Source organism: Saccopteryx bilineata, chromosome 1 (genome assembly GCF_036850765.1).
Source record: "Saccopteryx bilineata isolate mSacBil1 chromosome 1, mSacBil1_pri_phased_curated, whole genome shotgun sequence".
Lineage (NCBI taxonomy): Eukaryota > Metazoa > Chordata > Mammalia > Chiroptera > Emballonuridae > Saccopteryx > Saccopteryx bilineata.
Window position 1 is genome coordinate 282310900 of NC_089490.1, and position 18352 is coordinate 282329251.

General features: G+C 43.3%; 1 protein-coding gene across 10 annotated transcripts in view; it reads left to right on the forward strand.

The window, feature by feature from the left end:
- Positions 1–18352, forward strand: part of TRIO (trio Rho guanine nucleotide exchange factor) — a 351333-nt gene that overhangs the window by 244121 nt on the left and 88860 nt on the right. For all 10 annotated transcript variants that reach the window (XM_066243866.1, XM_066243876.1, XM_066243803.1 and 7 more), the window contains 6 exons: positions 2605–2697; positions 5191–5302; positions 7245–7435; positions 10001–10102; positions 13151–13293; positions 13880–13979. In XM_066243866.1, coding sequence (XP_066099963.1) covers positions 2605–2697; positions 5191–5302; positions 7245–7435; positions 10001–10102; positions 13151–13293; positions 13880–13979 — 741 coding nt within the window. The remainder of the gene's footprint in view (positions 1–2604; positions 2698–5190; positions 5303–7244; positions 7436–10000; positions 10103–13150; positions 13294–13879; positions 13980–18352) is intronic.

An 18352-nucleotide genomic window follows, 5' to 3' on the forward strand; every position in this document is an offset into this window, starting at 1 on the left:
CTTTTACATGAACTATTACATATAGAAGATACAAACTTATTAATTGAAGCTTCTTTTCTCCTCTTAAAAATGTATCTTTAAATCTTTTTTAATCATTTATTTTTCCCATTTTAATTTCATGATGTTATTATTTTCCAAAAATGGCCTGCCAGGAAAATTTTACAAACAGCTCTGTAACAACTAAACCCACTGGAAGGTTTAATTATGTTCTCATTGGTATAAACATACATGTAGCTTTTTTTTTTTTAACTACAATATAGCAGAGAGTTGTTTAGTACCGAAAGGAATGGGGCTTTGTGGTGTAACCTGTGGAATGCATCTTGGGTTTCCAGACTGTAGTCAGGTATGCACCATATACATTTTGATTAAAAGATGTGGTACTCTAGTCTAGACTGTTCCATATAGTGTAGTGTGTAAGGCCACGTTTTTGTCTGGCTGCTTGAGCACAGCCCAGTGTGAGAACTACTGTTCTCTGAGAGTCTGAGAGTCCGGGAGATCAGGACACACTTCAGGTCTTCGAACTGACACCCTGCCTGTGGATGGCCCTGTCCCAGTTGTCATTCTCATGACCAGTATTAAGCATACGTCACTGCCTTGCTAACTGCAACGTCAGCTGCCAGCCCAGTGCTCTGCTTTCTCTTCTCAGTGTTCCACATTGCCGTTAGAGGAAACCCCAGGCCAGTGGCTACATGCAGAGTTCGAATTATTTAAGGCCCAAACCTTGAGAGCATGTGGCACATACAGTGTGTGGATTCAAAGCCCTTTACAAAAAAAAAAACAAAAAACCAAAAAACGCTTTGCCCTAAAAATCTTCAAGAATGCAGGAAATCATGTTTGTCTAACTTAGAGACTTCACCAATGACCTGCCTGTAGTTTTCCTTGTGCCGCATTATTATTGCACATCTATCTGGGGCTCTTTTAACTCATGGTATCAGCATGGGTGCTTAGCAGAGAGTGGTGGACAGCACAGGGCGCCCACCTTCCCGGGAGGATATAAAGAGCAAGGACTTTATTACATGTAAACAACTTCATTACCAACACGAAGGAGAAGTCTTGGCATTGGATATGCCTCCCAACGGACAGCTGCCCCCCCCACCTTCCTGCCACCTCCCAAAGTAAAATTTTATAAGCAAAGAAGTTTTTGATGATATTCTAGCTGCCTTTTAGAAAAAGGGAACTTCAGTATTTCAGCAGGATTAAACCATTGACAGGTAGTTTAGAAGGCTGCTGTGATCTTGTAACCATTTTGAATTGTATAATACTGTGATAAGGTAATAATGTCAACAAGCATAATGAGACTGCTGTTTAGAAATACTAGAATTGTATTTTGGAAAATGTTTTAGAACAAGGGGTACTAAAAAGACATTGCGTGTATTTCCAACGTGCTGTGGCGTATTCACGTCAAGGAATACTGCTCGGCAGTGTCTACCGTCAGCCCTTGATACATGAACAATATGGATTAATCTCCAAAATGTGAGCAGAAAGTAGACAGAGAGGAAGGAATACATTCTGCAGGATTCCTTTTATGTGAACTTCCAGAATATGCAAAGCTGATCTATGGTGATAGAAATCAGAACAGGGGTTGCCTCTCAGTGGCGGTGGGGGGTGGGGGGCTGATGGGAAAGGGGTAGGAGAGAACATTCCACGATGGAGGAAGTGTTCTGTGTCTTGGTTTGGGAGCTGGTTACAAGTGGGTTAACATTGGTCAGAACGCACTTTGTCCTTAAGATTTTGAATTTTATTGCCTATGAAAAACCCTTTAGATGTGATAATAAATGGTGAACATGTGTATCATCATTACATCATGAATCCCACATTTTTAAACCATTGCAAATTGAAAAGAAACTTTTATGATCTGGAAGCCAGAGGAGGAGTTGTCAAGTTTTTAATTTAATCTGCTTGATGCCTGAGGAACCAGTCATTCTGGGGTTCCCCAGCGGCACTTCACAGGAAGTGCCCTCGGGGCTGCACCCCTCCCTCGCCTCTAAATGACAAACAGATTCTGAACACAGCCCTGTGGGGCTCTTAAACCCAGTTTGAAGCACAGACTCTGGATGATGACCATTTTTTGAAAAACCTCTGAGAAGAATGCTGAGAACTAAGAAAATGCAGAGACAGATAGGTGTGAAAACTCCGGCTGGAGACAGTTGAGTGATGAGAGCGAGTAGGAGAGAATTCCCTGGGAGAGGAAAGAAGAAAGCCCCTTGGAGGGGGGTCAGCAGTGGGAGGGATGTGGTCTGTGACTCAGGGCACTGCAGCTGAAGCTTTAGGGGCTGTGTGGGAGAAAGGACGAGTCAGGCTCTGACTCAGGTGTGCTGGCTTCTGACTCAGGTGCCCAGTGCTTGGACTTGACTTGTTTGATCTTGGCTCCAGAGAGCCAGTCATGGCGTAAATGCTGCTGTTTTCTGGGTTCAAAGTGATAACTTGACTGACGCATTGTTTTTAGATTGACCATATTTTTTTAAAAATCAATGGTTTCTGCTTTATATTTACAGAGAAATAATGTGTAAGTTCATTGTGAGGATAAATACACATTTTTAGTTGGTGCTCTCCGACTCACCCAGCGATGTTTTTATTTATATATTTAATTTTTGTTTAATTCAGGAGATACAGCAGCGGCACGGTTTAGCCAACTCCATCTCTTCCTACCTTATTAAACCAGTTCAACGAATAACGAAGTACCAGCTCCTTTTAAAAGTATGTATGAAGCATCTTCAGCAAAATTTTACGATTAGTACATACTATTTTGACATTTTTAATTTTATGGAAAGTACCCTGAAGTTTTCAAATAACACCTAGCATATTGTTTTATTTGTTAATTCCTTGCCATCTCTTTCCCTAACCGATGTCTCAGTGCAGCCGGTAAATAAGCATATCCCTCGACTATGTACCTAAGCACTGCTGACCAACCCTAGTCTGCCACCCAGAATGAGAAAGGGAAGAGGCATTGTCAATCCTGGGTATCTTATACCACTGCTCCTAGTACAGCTTGCTGACTGCAGGTCAGGCACTGGGCTGAATGCTTTGTGTATGTGAAGTGAACCTCACGACAGTATTGGTCTGCAGGGCGGGAACTGGCCCCTGAGGGCTGTGCCCAGTGCTGTCACTGGGTCCCTCCTACCTGGGCACATCCTGCACTCAGGTCCCTCTGATGCCCAGATTTCCCCATGAACATGGGAAGAACTCACCCCCAGCCAGCTTCCTCCCTGTTAACTCCAGTCCAGTCATCTGTGGCGCACAGGTTTATGCATACTACAGGATTCCTGCAGATGACAAGTATCTGAGTCATACTGACCTCTGCTGCTTTTTAGTTAAGAATAATTATTAAAATCACACTTGTAGAAATCTAATACCCTTTGAGTAGTTTTTTCGTGCTAGTTGACCCTGGGAGTGAGTTATTTTTTCAAAAAATAAAATTAGTTCCAGTTACATTTTATTAACTTAAAATCATGTTTGATAACCAATTTATGACAAGAAGAAGAACATACATTTGCCTTTTTTTAATGTTACCTTACATATTTTTAAAATAAAAACTTTTGTACAATCATACTCTGGATGGTCAGGAGGCATGAGGATGTACATGAACATTTGTACTACTCAAAGGGATGATAACTATTAGTCTTGATAGTAGGATGTTAAGGAAAACAGAATTTTGGGTATGAATATCAGAGAATGCATTACGTACATAACTGATACATATTTTCTTGATTACAAGAAAAATAATTGACACACTCCATCTGATGACGTTTATACCGTGGCTGGTGAATGTTAATGAAGCATTAGAACGCACCAGCCCTCCATTCATTCCGGTGATGGAATTTCATACATCTGATCATATCCCCAGTTCAGTCCTAGCAAACAATGGGAGGTAATGATGAAATTCAGAAGATGGAGTTAGGAATACCTGAAACTCTTCCTTATTCTCTTTGTTGGTAAGGAAAATCAAGAAACAGTGAAGAAGTGGCTGCATTCTTGTGTGAAAGTGATAGCATTCTTGAACTTTTCCACTGGAATAGCCATCTGCCTTCCAATTCAGGCCTCACTGAGTGAGTGGTGTGGTCCAGCCGTCCCTTCAGAGTATGTGGGTGCTGGGAACACGAAATAGAGGCCAGGAGGCCAAGGTGGTGTAATAACATTTGCTCTTTGCTTTCTGATTCTGCAGAGGCAGTTTACCTGTTGATGTACTCAGGATCTAAGCATTTGTTTTCAGCATGGGGTTCCATTAAAGAGCTCTCCCTCAGGCGCCTCACATCTAGTCACTAGCTGTTACACTAGTGCTTTATTTTATAAACCTCCCTTATTTGCTGAGGGGTTCCTCTAGAGAACAGGAATAAGCTGTGTTGAGCCCCCCGACAAGGAAAATTTTCTGTTAGTGATAATTCACTGTGCATTGTCTCTGTGCATTGCATTTTTAAAGCACTTTTTTGCCATACCGTTGAAAATAATAGATGACCATCACCTGGTCGCCTGTTCGGTAGCTGAGTTGCTCTCATCATCCAGTGTGAGACCAAAGCTGACTGTACTGTCATGTTCCTCTGCTGAGTACTGGGACACAAAAGCTGTTGATACTGTTACTGATTAATAGTCATTAATATACTGCTAAAATAATCTGAATTTGTTGTACTCACTATCACTGCTTTAATAATAGTGTTCCTCTGGGATCTGAGATGTAATCACACCCAGAGAATATAATGCAATCACAAGAGCTTTTTCTAAACATCTGTAGATATTCCAACTGCTTTACTCTTCTTGCTGTGAGATGTGGCAGCCTGGCCCAGTGATTCAGAATCACGCTGAGATCCTGTGGGGCGCATAGCAGCACTGGCTGGACTCTGGCCTGACCTTCAGATGTAGTCAGTAGCTGGCGATGCTCTGCTCTACTAACCACATAGTTTTATTTATTATTTTTGAGGCTTAGTAGTTAACACATACACTAATTTTCTCTTAAATTATGACTATACCTGGTTTCTCTGATGTGAAGAATTATCCTGATTTGAGCAAGACGGACCCTTTCGTCCATTGGATAAAAAGGCAGTAATTTTCTTTGAGAAAATACAATGCCCAGTAGACCATAGTCTGTTTTTTATCTTGAAAATCATGGATTTTCATAGACTCTTCCATTCCTTCAAAGATCTTGGTGGTAGAGAATTTCGTAGTCTTTGGCTAGTTCAAAGTCTTGGTCTTCTGCAGGAGCTCCTCACGTGCTGTGAGGAGGGAAAGGGGGAGATTAAAGACGGCCTGGAGGTGATGCTCAGCGTGCCCAAGCGAGCCAACGACGCCATGCACCTCAGCATGCTGGAAGGTAACGAGCTCCCCGCGGCCCCCAGAGTGCACTGTGTGCTCTCTGTCCACATTTGTAAATGCATTTCCCATGTCCTGAAAACACTGCTTGCATGCCTCTGTTTATTTAGGAGTTGAGTCTAAGTGTGGATGTCTTCTTTTTTAAAGAATTAGTTTCATTGCTTCCCTTAAAGAGCACATGAAATGCTTCCACCTAAACAGCCTGCCCTTGCCCGTTACTGGGAACGACTGCTCTGCACTCCAACCCCCAGGAGCACTTCATGTCACTTGCCTTCACCTGCCTGACCTCTCTGTCAGGTGGAGAGGTGGAAGGGAGGTGAATCAGTGCCCCAAGATTATAAAACCCTTAAAAGAGTTTGTCGCTCCCCCATATCTGTGTCCATTGCTTCACTCACTTGGAGCCTTGAACATACCCCATACCTGCTTGTGCAGCTGAGCATGGTGTATATTTAACATGGTAGAGAATCAAATAAATACAGTTAAACATTTCTGTCACAATTATAATTTCTGTCAATGCTTCCATTTCAGAAAGCTGTTTCTGTGTTACAGAACTTAACTCTTCCTATCAGGTTACACAGAAATATTTACAAGGAGCTGTGCTGGCCTGTGTTCTTACCGCTGGTAGCACGAGCAGCGTTCTAGTTCGGGCAGAGGTGCCACTCTTTGTTTCAGGGACCCGAAAAACCAGAGGTCAAACAACACGACTTTTTCCTTCTCTGATGTAAAATTCTGAGCTGGTATGGCAGTCCTTTGTGGACTCAGGCCCTGTTCCAGCTAGTTTCTCTCTGCTCCTTAGATGTTGCCTGGCTGGCTGGGTTGAGGATGTGTCGAGACCGTGTAACTATTCCATCTGGCAGGAAGTGGGAGAGAGGGAGGGCAGGGAACAGCTCGAAGGGCAGAGCTAAACATTGTACACCTGACTCCCACATCCTGAGCATAGGTGTGTGGTGGCCCCGAACTGCAGAGTGTTTTAGGGACGTGGAGTGCTTATTTGCGAAGCCATGGAGGGGGCTTCTGCTATTTCGAAGAGGGGAGCGGAAGTTTGGAGGAAACTAGCAGCCTTGCCTGCCCCAGGTGTCTCACAGTCCATGCAGTGGGTCACTCACATGAAGAGATGAGCACTAGGGGCCTGACCTGTGGTGGCGCAGTGGATAAAACATCAACCTGGAAATGCTGAGGTCGCCGGTTCGAAATCCTGGGCTTGCCTGGTCAAGGCACATAATGGGAGTTGATGCTTCCTGCTCCTCCCACCCTTCTCTCTCTCTCCTCTCTCTCTCTCTCTCTCCCTCTCCTCTCTAAAATGAATAAATTTTAAAAAAATACTTAAAAAAAAAGAGATGAGCACTAGGGAAAGCCAGTCTGTGGCCAGAGCATGACTGGTTCCCAAGAGGAATTTTGCGTTCAAAGGGAGGAGAAGTCCAACAAAGATGAGCAGCCAGGGCCATTTCCCAACAGGAAGCGTAGACTGTGGCCTTGAAGAAATGCTGGGACTTCAGTGGACTGTCTGGGGTGTTCTAGGCTGAGGAAGCAGAAGATCAAGACACAAGCTGAACAGGCGAGGGCCGGGGGGAGTCAGCAAGCCCGTTGCGCAGAGGAGCAGGCCTCTGTGACAGAGTGCTGTGGGAGACAGGTGACAAGACGCAGGGCGCAAACCAATCTCAGGTGGTGAGGATGCCGCCCAGAGGAGATAGGACTGAAAGAACAAAGCCAGAGGAATCCCTGCTTTTTTTTTTTTTTTAACAATGGAAAATATATGTAAAGTCTTGTTTTAGGAAGACTTGTCCTTTGTTAGATGAGTCATTATTGGGGAGACTGGAGTCAGGGGTCCGAATGGGAAATGCTACCTGATATTTAATGGATAGACATTTTACAAATGTTTAAGTGGTCCTAATGCTCTCTTTTTTATTTTTACTTTAAACTGTGCCCTTTTTTTTATGTTGTAGGGTTTGATGAAAATATTGAGTCTCAGGGAGAACTCATCCTGCAGGAATCCTTCCAAGTGTGGGACCCAAAAACCTTAATTCGAAAGGGTCGAGAACGACATCTCTTCCTTTTTGAAATGTCCTTAGTATTTAGTAAAGAAGTGAAAGACTCCAGCGGGAGAAGCAAGTACCTGTATAAAAGCAAATTGTTTGTAAGTATAGCCGCTCACCATTTTCATTTTAAAGGTAACACAATTGCACCTTTTCTGTAGGTAAAGGGAGATTACTCTTTGTTGCCTTCAAATTAAACCTCTCCAACCTACTAAGCTGTGAAAAATCAAAGTTGTGTTTTCATCTTCAGTGAAATTGTTTGATGGCTTTGCGTCCAGTAGAGGGCGCTCATTAGGTTGAGCATCCTAGACTTAGGACACTTGCTTTTTCTAACTTTCCATAGACTCTTAACTACTTACAGGTAAAGAAAACATTTTGTAGGTGAATTTAAATCATTTACCTCTTGTATACCTTAACTAGCTTTATAAATGTATAAAGTGATCATATCAGACCATGATTAAGTTCTCATATCATTTATAATTAATTTTTCATTCACCAACATTGGAATATACTTAAGTAGCCTTACTGGGTGGCTCACTCTAGGATCTTAATGATGAGATTTGATTTTTTTTTTCATTAAAAATATATTGTAAGAAATACATATGTGGGTTTTACAGAGGCAAAATATGATTATTGGAGAAAAATATATGTAGGCAAAATTAGTTTTAAAGATCCAGAGTCCCACCTATTGAGAGACAACTACCCTCAAGTGCTTGGTAGATACAGCTGAGTCCTTACGTGTCCGTGCTCTTCCTGGGGAGAAACATACCTGGTACCATTTTTCATAGTAACTTCCCAACCAGTCTCTAAAATCATATGTCAACTCGCAGGAACGTCTCAGTACGTGTCGTCCCCTGGGTCTACTGTATTTCCTTCTTCCCTTACTGGGCAGTGTCTCAGAGGACCACCATCGAAAAAACTGCCGGGCAGGCCTGACCTGTGGTGGTGCAGTGGATGGAGCATCGACCTGGAAATGCTGAGGTCGCCAGTTCGAAACCCTGGGCTTGCCTGGTCAAGGCACATATGGGAGTTGATGCTTCCAGCTCCTCCCTCCCTTCTCTCTGTCTCTCCTCTCTCTCTCTCTTTCTCTGTCTCTCCCTCTCCTCTAAAAAATGAATAAATAAATAAAAAATTAAAAATACTTAAAAAGAAAAAAAAACTGCCGGGCAGGATCAGGCAGCTGGAGGATTGGGTGAAGCTAAGACAGAATAGAAAATGCAATAGAATTTGGTTTCTTTATACAAAGTATGACAGATTGCTTATAAATATTGATAGATGTTTGGAATTTGGATATTTTATATTTTATCCATTATACATTTTTATGGTATCCATATGTTAATCAAATTCCCAAAGTAATAAAATACTACCAAGTGTAGAAATCATCTTAATAATAATCTGGAATTTGCAAGTTCAAACTAATGGTTTTCATACCATTTTCTTTGGCTGACTTCCTGTTTGAGATTGTCTTTTGGAACACAGCCCACCTTACATCATTTTAGATCATATTCTAACTGGAAAGAAAAAATGCAGCGTTGCTGGCTAGTAATTTCACTAGCTGGCTTTAATCTATCCTTAGAGACAAAGCTAGTCTGTTTTAGGAGCTGATACATCTTCACTTAATTTATCTTTTAAAAGTTAGGGTTCCCTCAGAGGCCACTCTGGAGCTATGGATTATGAATCACTTCCTTTGTCTGAGGGGGAAGAACACATTAGGGGTGAACTTGATTGTGGTGGTGGTGTGGGGGCTGAAGATGCTGACCTTGATCTACACCAGGGGTCCCCAAACTTTTTACACAGGGGGCCAGTTCACTGTCCCTCAGACCATTGGAGGGCCGGACTATAAAAAAAACTATGAATAAATCCCTATGCACACTGCACATATCTTATTTTAAAGTAAAAAAAAAAAAAAAAAAAAAACGGGAACAAATATAACATTTAAAATAAAGAACAAGTAAATTTAAATCAACAAACTGACAAGTATTTCAGTGGGAACTATGCTCCTTTAACTGACCACCAATGAAAGAGGTGCCCCTTCCGGAAGTGCGGTGGGGGCCGGATAAATGGCCTTAGGGGGCTGCATGTGGCCCGCGGGCCGTAGTTTGGGGACCCCTGATCTACACTCTTCTATGTTCTGCACATTACAGCTGCATTCATTACAGAGAGCAAGTTTGTCTCTCAACTCTTAAAATTATTGATGAAGTACTAAAAGCCAATGGTATTGATAAACACATTGGAAAACAGCTGAGCTGTTAAAATATCATTTGCCCTTTGTGAAGTTACCTCAGTACTCCTGCAAACATTAGGTGGCAGCTCTTTTACAGTGAGAACAAACTCAGTTTGGTATTTGTAAAGTTGAAATGCATCAACTCTTGATTTTCCAGATAATAGGGTTCTCTGTATATTTTGCTTTTCTTCCTCTGGGTTTGTTGTTGACTTGCATCAGAATTTCCAGTAGAGGTGCTCAGAGGAGACAAAAAGGATGAGACTGATAGTTCACAGCCTAAGAACAAATCTCCTCAATTTCACTAAAATGAAGGGTAAGGGTTACCTATTAATGTTAGTAAACTATGTTGTTATAACCTAGCATGACCATGAGTCACCCCCCAAAATTTTTTTTGGTCTCTGAACTTGATTTTCATCTAATTATGTAATTGTCTTGTTACCAGACCTCAGAGCTGGGTGTCACGGAACATGTTGAAGGAGATCCTTGCAAATTTGCACTGTGGGTGGGAAGGACGCCAACTTCAGATAATAAAATTGTCCTTAAGGTACGTTTACTTGAAGCTTGGGGATGTGTCGTGTGACAACTTGATTGTGGCAAAGTATGCTCTTTTTTTTTTTCCAGTGGTTGAAACATCATTTTATGTATTCCTTTTGTTTTGTTGGGATTCGTGATTACCATAAGAATAGAATAAATTCAGTTTGGTGTTCCAGGGATGAAATAATGTAAGCTAAACTTTTGCTTGCCCAGTAGAGATGAAATGGAGCAAGTCTTCAAACTTCCAGTCTTAAAAATAATTACTTTATTTCCTAAGAGATGCAAGGAGTCAAGGTATGGGAGGAAAAGATACGGACCCACAGCTTCTGTCATGCACTTGACCTTTGGATCCCAAAGGGAAATGGGCACCTGATGGAGTGTGATGGCTTTTGGCAAGTTCAAGGCTGAGCATGCCCAGGGTCTCCATGGGGTCCTAGGCTCTTTGGCTTTGGAGTTCAAGGGAAGAAGAAAAAGCAGGATAATTATCAGGTCCAGGGTTTTTGATAATGTTTTGATTTAAAGTGTTCAAAAACAGTAAGGGTGATTTGAGATATTTAGTCTTTGGGGGAAGAAAAGCTCTTTGACTGTGTTTGATTCAGACTGTTTTAATTATACTATCCTTTCCTAGGAACGGCAGGGGCCTCTAAGTGTCTTACTGTACTTCCCTCCTCTGTATGTGAGGAAATTCAGATGAGACTGTCTTTCTGAGCTATCTGGAAAGACCATAATCGACTTAAGGATATTCTGGGGAAGATGTAGACAAAGATTTGTAGAACATTGGGAGACGAGCCAAAAGCTTAATGGGACTCTGGTGTGTGAACTTGCGTGTCAGCAATTTTGTGTGTCACATTCCCTCTAATCGGTCTATGGTCTGCCCAGCAGCCATGGGTTACTCAGCAGCAAGTTGCTCGTAGAGAGCCTGTACTTCAGTGACCGCTATTGTGCCACTGTGTTTTAAGATGGCATAGAAATGATGAATTGTTTCGCAGTGAATATATGATTACCGACCCAGTGTGTTCTTGTTAGTACTGGCGTAAAGCTCTATAAAATATAAATTGCACTGTTAGCTAAATATCAGATAACCGAACTTTTCTAAGGCATCAAATTCTAAAGTATGCTCAAGACCTTAAAACTTCCAACTTACATTAAGTTTTTATCTAGATCAGCTGCAGTGACAGATGCCAAAGGGTGTATCGAAGAAATAGTGCCAAATATTTTAGCCAGATATGGATTACTTTCATTTAGGACATAATAAAATAACTCATGATGCAATTGAAGAGGAAGACTTCCTGTGGGCTTTACCAGATGAAAGTTTTCTAGGGAATTTTGAGTAATACTTTTCTGACTTCCAAGGGGAGACGAGAGGAATGATATCCCCGTTGATTTCAGAGATTGCTTTGTGGTGCTGGTGGTGGTGAGGACAGGGGAGGTGGTGCTGATGGTGTGGTCACAGTCACAGTGATAATGGCAGTGATAGTGATGACCTTGTAGTTGTAAAACAAAAATATAGCCTTTTTTCTTACTTTTATAGTCTGCAAGGGAGAATTTTATTTTAAATCCTTTCTTAAACAAATTGAGACCACTAGAATTCCCCTCCATAAATGGAGTGATTAAGTTGCTTTCTGTCCTAAAAACTTTCTCATTTCTGAACCATAGTAACTGTTTTCCTCGGATGTCTCCTAACTCTGCCAAGTGTTCCTCCTGGGATACTTCCTTTGTTTAACCTCCGGAGCATTTGTGGCGGGCGTTTACATTCCAGGTCGGGCGTGCTTGCCCAGAGATGCTTATTTCTTCAGAGACTCCCCTGGCCCTGCCCACCCTGACTCCTCCCCCACAACAAATCGGTTTGACTGCCATCCTGATATCGGATTCTGGAAGGGGAGCAGGAGGCTCCCTTATCCTCTATTTCACCATTACTACCCCCTAGTAACCGTAAAGGCATATTCTCCCGTTCAAGCACTTTATCTAGAGAATTCTCAATTTTAATTTTCTTTCCCAACATGGGCTTTGGCTTTCTAGTTTCGAAAGGAAGGCCCACCATGAGGAAATGGTGGCTTCCCCTCCCTCTGTGATCTCATCTACAACCCCACTGACAATTGTTTTAATCGTCTACAGGGAATCATGTCTATGTCGGAGGAGGTTGATGTTTTCTGTAAGGAAATTAAAAACTATTACTAAGGCCCAGAACATGTAAAAAAGGGAAACAAACCACCTCCTTTGAGGCACAGGGAAAGGAAAATAATCTGGAGAAAGTGATGCCGTGTGTGTTCATTCAACAAATACTAATTGAGCATCTACTATGTGTCATACTCAGAGAGTCTTTCTCCATAGATGTAATAAAGTTGGTGTATATTTACACATGCAATTGGCCATAGGTACACTCGATTATTCTAGTGGTTTATTCCGATTTGTAACCAGAGGTAGATAAATGCAGAGCGTGGGGGTCAGGCTCTGCCCTGCACTCTGAGAATTCCATCTTCTTCACCTGCCGGCTGTGTGACCTTGGCATGTTTCTAAAGTGTCTACACCACAGTCCCTCATTTATCACACAAGGCTAAAGGAGGCCGACACCACACCGTGCTGGGAGAGCGAGGGGAGGGCACAGGTGCGGAACTGAGGCAACCACAGAAATAGGGCAGCTGTAGCTGTTTTCCGATGCATCCAGTGGACAGGGCAGCATGACATGTGGGCACTAGTCCGTAGCCACTGACCACTGATCCTGGCCTGAAACAGCCTCAGAGAGCTTTGGTTTGGGGTGGCTGTGTTTTCCCGTTTTCCCAGGGCCACTTTAAACTTCTTGAGCCAGGGAACGACTGATGTTTAGAATACCCAGGGATCTGGAAGAACATACATGCTATAAAATAAAAATGGTTGTGATGAAAAAGCTATTCACAACTAGGGTCATTTGTTTGGGTGGCACATTAAACATGGGGATGTGGTTGTTTCTCTGCTGGGAAGTTATTTTTAAGACGGGAAAGTGCAGGCATGTGGGGCCCCACGTGTGGTCAGTGCAGGACCAGAAAGGCACCCCGTGCTGATGTAGTCTCACCCCCCGAAGGCTTCCAGCATAGAGAACAAGCAGGACTGGATAAAGCACATCCGGGAGGTGATCCAGGAGCGGACCGTCCACCTGAAGGGCGCGCTGAAGGAGCCCATCCACATCCCCAAGACTGCCCCAGCCGCGCGGCAGAAGGGCAGGAGGTGAGTGTGCTGCAGGCATTTCTTCGTAAGTTGGTTATTTGCTAAGAAAGGAATGAGGCCATGGTAACTTAACATTTTTTCGAAAATTGTTTTTCTCCGACATTTTGAGGAATGTGGTTTTTTAGACATAGTTTATATATCACATTCTTAGCAACGAAATTGCTTTGTCAGGACAAGACCTCGCCTCAGCTCAATGCAAGTAAAGGGCTGTGTGCAGTTCCCCGTGACTGTCCCTTTCCCACCCCAGTGTGAGTCTGGGCACGCGTGTAAATCATGCACATGGCTTTGGGCAAGTTACGGTCTAGACGTTTGTTTCTCATTTCTAAACTGGAAATAATAATATCAACTGTGTTTTATAATGGAATTAAATGGAATGGTATATGGTAGATACTGAGCCCAATGCCTGGCAGGAAGCCTGTGCTTAGTGAAGAGTGATCGGTCCTCGTTGGGACAGTGCTGGTCTCAGCAGTGCAAAGCCTGACCTGCACCTCTTTAAACAGATCTCTTCTTTCTCCAATAACTGAGGGACCAGTCTTGAAAAACAGATGCAACGGGGTCAGAAATTCAAAGTTTTTTGTGTCTCCAGGGATGGAGAGGACCTGGACAGCCAAGGCGACGGCAGCAGCCAACCTGATACGATTTCAATCGCCTCCCGGACATCTCAGAACACTCTGGACAGTGATAAGGTAACTGCATCCAACCTCTCATTGGGGTCGCAAATATAGCTAATCTGTTATGAAGTAGCCTCTTCCTAGCTACACGTGACAGTTGTCATCAACATTTTCAAACAGCTGCTATATGCTAAGAGTGGTGCCAGGACCCAGTACTAGGAGCGAAGACTTAGGGCTGTCAGCTTAGAAAGTGTTTTTACCCTGAGGAATCAAAAAAGATCACTTGCCCTTCCCAGTGCTGGTCCATGGTTTTCTGTGGGTGTCTCAGGCAGTGTGTTTAAGCTTTTCTATATTATGTTGAGCAGAAGAAGATGTTATTTTAAAATAATATTACATACACAGAGCCCTGGTGCATAAAAGTACAGCAGTTCTGATTGTAGCAAGGGCACCAGCCTCCTCCACCTCGGGCCTGTGTCACCTTATAGAACCCAGGAAGTGTGCCCTGGACTGGGCCGGCACCGCTGCTGTCCACTAGCAAGCAGATTGATTGGTGTCAGTCTCCAGAGGCGGCCCGTGGTTCTGTCTTGATAGAATCACTCTGTAGAACCTGCAGAATGAATTGACAGGAGAAGCTGGAATCCTGGGCTTACAGGATGCACAAATTCCCCTATAAAAGCCAGTGGGGCACATTCGTCTGGACGAGGTCTTCTGTTCTGATGGAGATGAGCACTTGTTCTGTTCTTCTTCTAGAATGTGAGGCCAAATTCTTTTTAAAAATTATTTGACAGTAAATAGAGATTTAGCTGAACTTACTACCATTGGTTTGAAATTCCTGGCTTCTCGCTGCCTGACGCGAGCTGTGCTTTCTCGCGCGAGACCTGTCCTGGTCCTGAGGTGCAGGAGCTGTTTGCAAGCATTTCAGAGCCCACTCACTCGTACAGAGTGCCTGACTTCATCATCACTCGGAAATGATTGATGGCAGAGAGGGGGTCCCATATTAGGGTCATTTCAGAGGGCAGTTCTTATAGTCCCAGCCGTTGGTCTTTTCTCACTAAGTTTTGCAGAAGAATTCATGGTATTTAAAGGTAATTTCCAAGGCATAAATAAATAGGTTTTAAAACAGGCGTCCCCAAACTACGGCCCGCAGGCCGCAATGCGGCCCCCTGAGGGCATTTATCCAGCCCCCACTGCACTTCTGGAAGGGGCACCTCTTTCATTGGTGGTCAGTGAGAGGACCACTGTATTTGGCAGCCCTCCAATGGTCTGAGGGACAGTGAACTGGCCCCTTGTGTAAAAAGTTTGGAGACTCCTGTAAATGATCTTCTACGGTGATTTTATTTTCAAAATCCTTCTAGTTTAAGGAGTTAGTTGTTTCTTAGTCTAATTTTTAAGTTCTCTTAATAAGTTCTAGAACTTCTAATGCTTAGACCATCAGGACTGAAGAATAAAAACAGTATTTAGTTTTATATTGCTCAGAGGTTAGTGTATTAGCATTCAGCAAGTATTTCTTACCATTAATAATAATGAGGAATAAGACAAATTACATGTTCAGGCTTTTAGTGCTTAATAGCATCTCTCCCTGTGGCCCCACCCCATAGCCTTTTAGTTAAGAAAATAAAGTTTGAACTTGGAAACATTTATTAGAGTAATTCTGATTATTTTCTTTAAAAAAACAAACAGTAATTGAGGTGATTGAGTAATTTAAATACTCGGTTTACATAAGAATTAGAGTAATAATTTGTAATAATTATAGGAACTAATAGAAACTTGAGGGGAACAGCCACCTCCTTTCAGACTGCCTGACAGGCCTGCTTGCATTGAGAATCACCACTCCAGCTGTCGGCCCAGCAGGCCCCGAATTCACGCTCTTACCAGGTGTATTATTCTCCTAGATTTGGTCTGGGTTTACCTAGAAATTAGTTAAAAGTTTACTTTTTAAAAACATTATTTGAGTGACATTGCCAAAGAGATAAATAATGTAAAAAATCCTGACCTTTGGAAGGTGTGTTAAGACTTTTCTGGAGGTTGGTCCAAGAAGAAAGGCTGATTTTGTTTCTCCATGCAGTTTATAAATGAACAGGTAATGGTGGGGTCTGGAAATGCCCCTGGACGTGGTGAGGGCTCCCGAGGTGCCTCCTCACGTGTGGAGATTGGGGTGCTCACACTCCGGTACAGCACTGGTCCCCAGGGTTTGGCTGACTGGAATCCACAGGAGGTTTGCCCCAGGAATAAGGCTCTATCCTAGAGTTAGGAACCCTATAACTAGGTCGGATCTGTTCTGGCATAATAGGCTTCTTTGAGCTTGGAACTGAGCCTGCACCACTGCCACAGAAAGCTAAGGCTTTATGTTAAGGGCTGTTGACATGAAGACAGCAAGTTCTCTTTGTATCCAGTGAAAGGAGAAAAGGAAATCACTGAGAGAAGAGTGTAAGTTTGCAGAAATTAATCATTCTACCTAGGAGTCTCTTGGGATATTAGAATTTTAAAATTGCTGCCTATTAAATACTTCATCCATGGAGGTAATTCGCCAATTTCTAGTTATCTCATCTGAGGCGTTACCTCTAACATCATTCCCTCGCGCCTCAGTCCCTGCCGGACCACTTCTGTGAAGGCGGCTCAGCCGCCCGGAGCTTCCCAGCGGCACCTGCTCCTGAGTGACGCCATGAGGACAGCCTGTCGCCCAGCAGCACTCAGCGAGCATCGTATGGTCCTTACCCATCTTGAAGTCACGACACTGTGAAACTCAGTTGTTTTCAGTGGGCATGGCATGTATTTCCTTCAGTTCGCCTGACTGAGACCATAGGTCCTTAGTAGGCTCACAGGCATGATAAAGGGATAAAGTGTCTTCCCAAGATCCTGGAGTAGCAGCAGGGCACCTTCTTCAGTTCTGGGGCTCTGCATTTGGATGAGAACAAACGGCATGCAAGGCTTATTAAAGATACGTCAGAATTCGGAGTTTGAGAGGACATACACCCAGACGTCTTCCCAAAGAGAAGGCACACATTTGCTGCCATCCGTGCTGGCACTTGTGTTTCTCAGCAGAAAGGGTTTTTTTTGTAGCCATCCCCCTTTTTATACCTCTCTGGTAGACCGTTTTGGGGTCAGGAGATGAGTCAAGAGAATACATTTTGAAAATTAGGAAACTCCATTCTCTCCTGAGTCAGTTTGTAAAAATGCACAGGTTCTGTGAATGAGGCTTCACCAGAAACCCCTCTCTCCTTCCAAGGACAGTGACGCCTCCTGGGGCTCAAGGTCCTTCCCACTGTGCGTTTTCAAGTTTAAACAGCCTCAGATGACCAAGGGTAGATGGATCTGACGAGGGAAATTACCTAACCATATTCTGCCTGGTTGACTTAATTTATGGTGTCTGTTATGAGTTAGTTGTTATCATGGAATTTGGTTCCATTTCACAAACTGGGTGGGCGTATGTTTTTAACTCAGGCTCTTGGAGAATCTTAAGGAAAAGTTATCTGCCCAGGGCGGTGTCATTCTCAGACGAGGCACAGAGGGTTTGAGGAGTCTGTTAGGAGGGGCTCCCGAAGACACCCACTTTCCAGGGAGCGCTGTCAGAGAGCTGAGGAGGTTGCTCACAGATACAAACCACAGCCCCCACAGCCCGCTCCTGTCTTTGAAAGCACCAGTTTTTAAAGATGCCATCTCTCTGTTCCACAAGTGAGTTCAGCATCAATGCTTGCCCATATTCGTAGGACTGATGCTGATAGAAATGATCTTATGAAAATATAATTTGGGTTCCAAAGAAATCAAGGGCTTGCCAGACCCTTATCTCATTTGTCCTGAGCTTGTCCCTGGAGGTAGGGAGGGGAGGGCTGAGCTAGCCTTCGGGGTGGTGAGGAAATGACTGAGGCTAGATGACCCTCGCTGGGTCAGCAACGGGATGTGGATTTGATTACTCGTCAATATCTAGACCTCCTTATTTCACATTAGAGCTGGATGTGAAGCCAAATATTTTTTAGTTTAATAAAGAAGCATTTTTAATTTTTTTTCTCTGCCATATTATTAGTTTGTGATTTATTTCATATAACAAAAATGTACATTATGCGGAAAATAGAAAACATGGAATAAAATATAGGCTATGATAGAACACAATATCTTGAGGTCGAGATGAAAGAATTCCCCAAGGCCAGATGAGGTGTTTGTGGGGAAGCTGGCTGTGCCAGCAGGGGGCCAGGTGTGAGCTTCCTCCTGGATCTAAGCTGACACAGTTCTCTTTAGTGAATGTGAAGTGCAGTGGGCACTGATACTTGGCATAAACTGCCTGAGCTTATTATAATATGAATATATGAATCCAAATTGCAGTGTTGAGATGGTGTATAAAACAGGTAATGCCAGTCCATTTTAAATGGCAGAGAGAGGAAACGTCTTCAGCCTCCTCAGGGAGTGCCGCACTTCGTCATCCAGCCTCCTTCCCCCTCACTCGCACTCGTGGC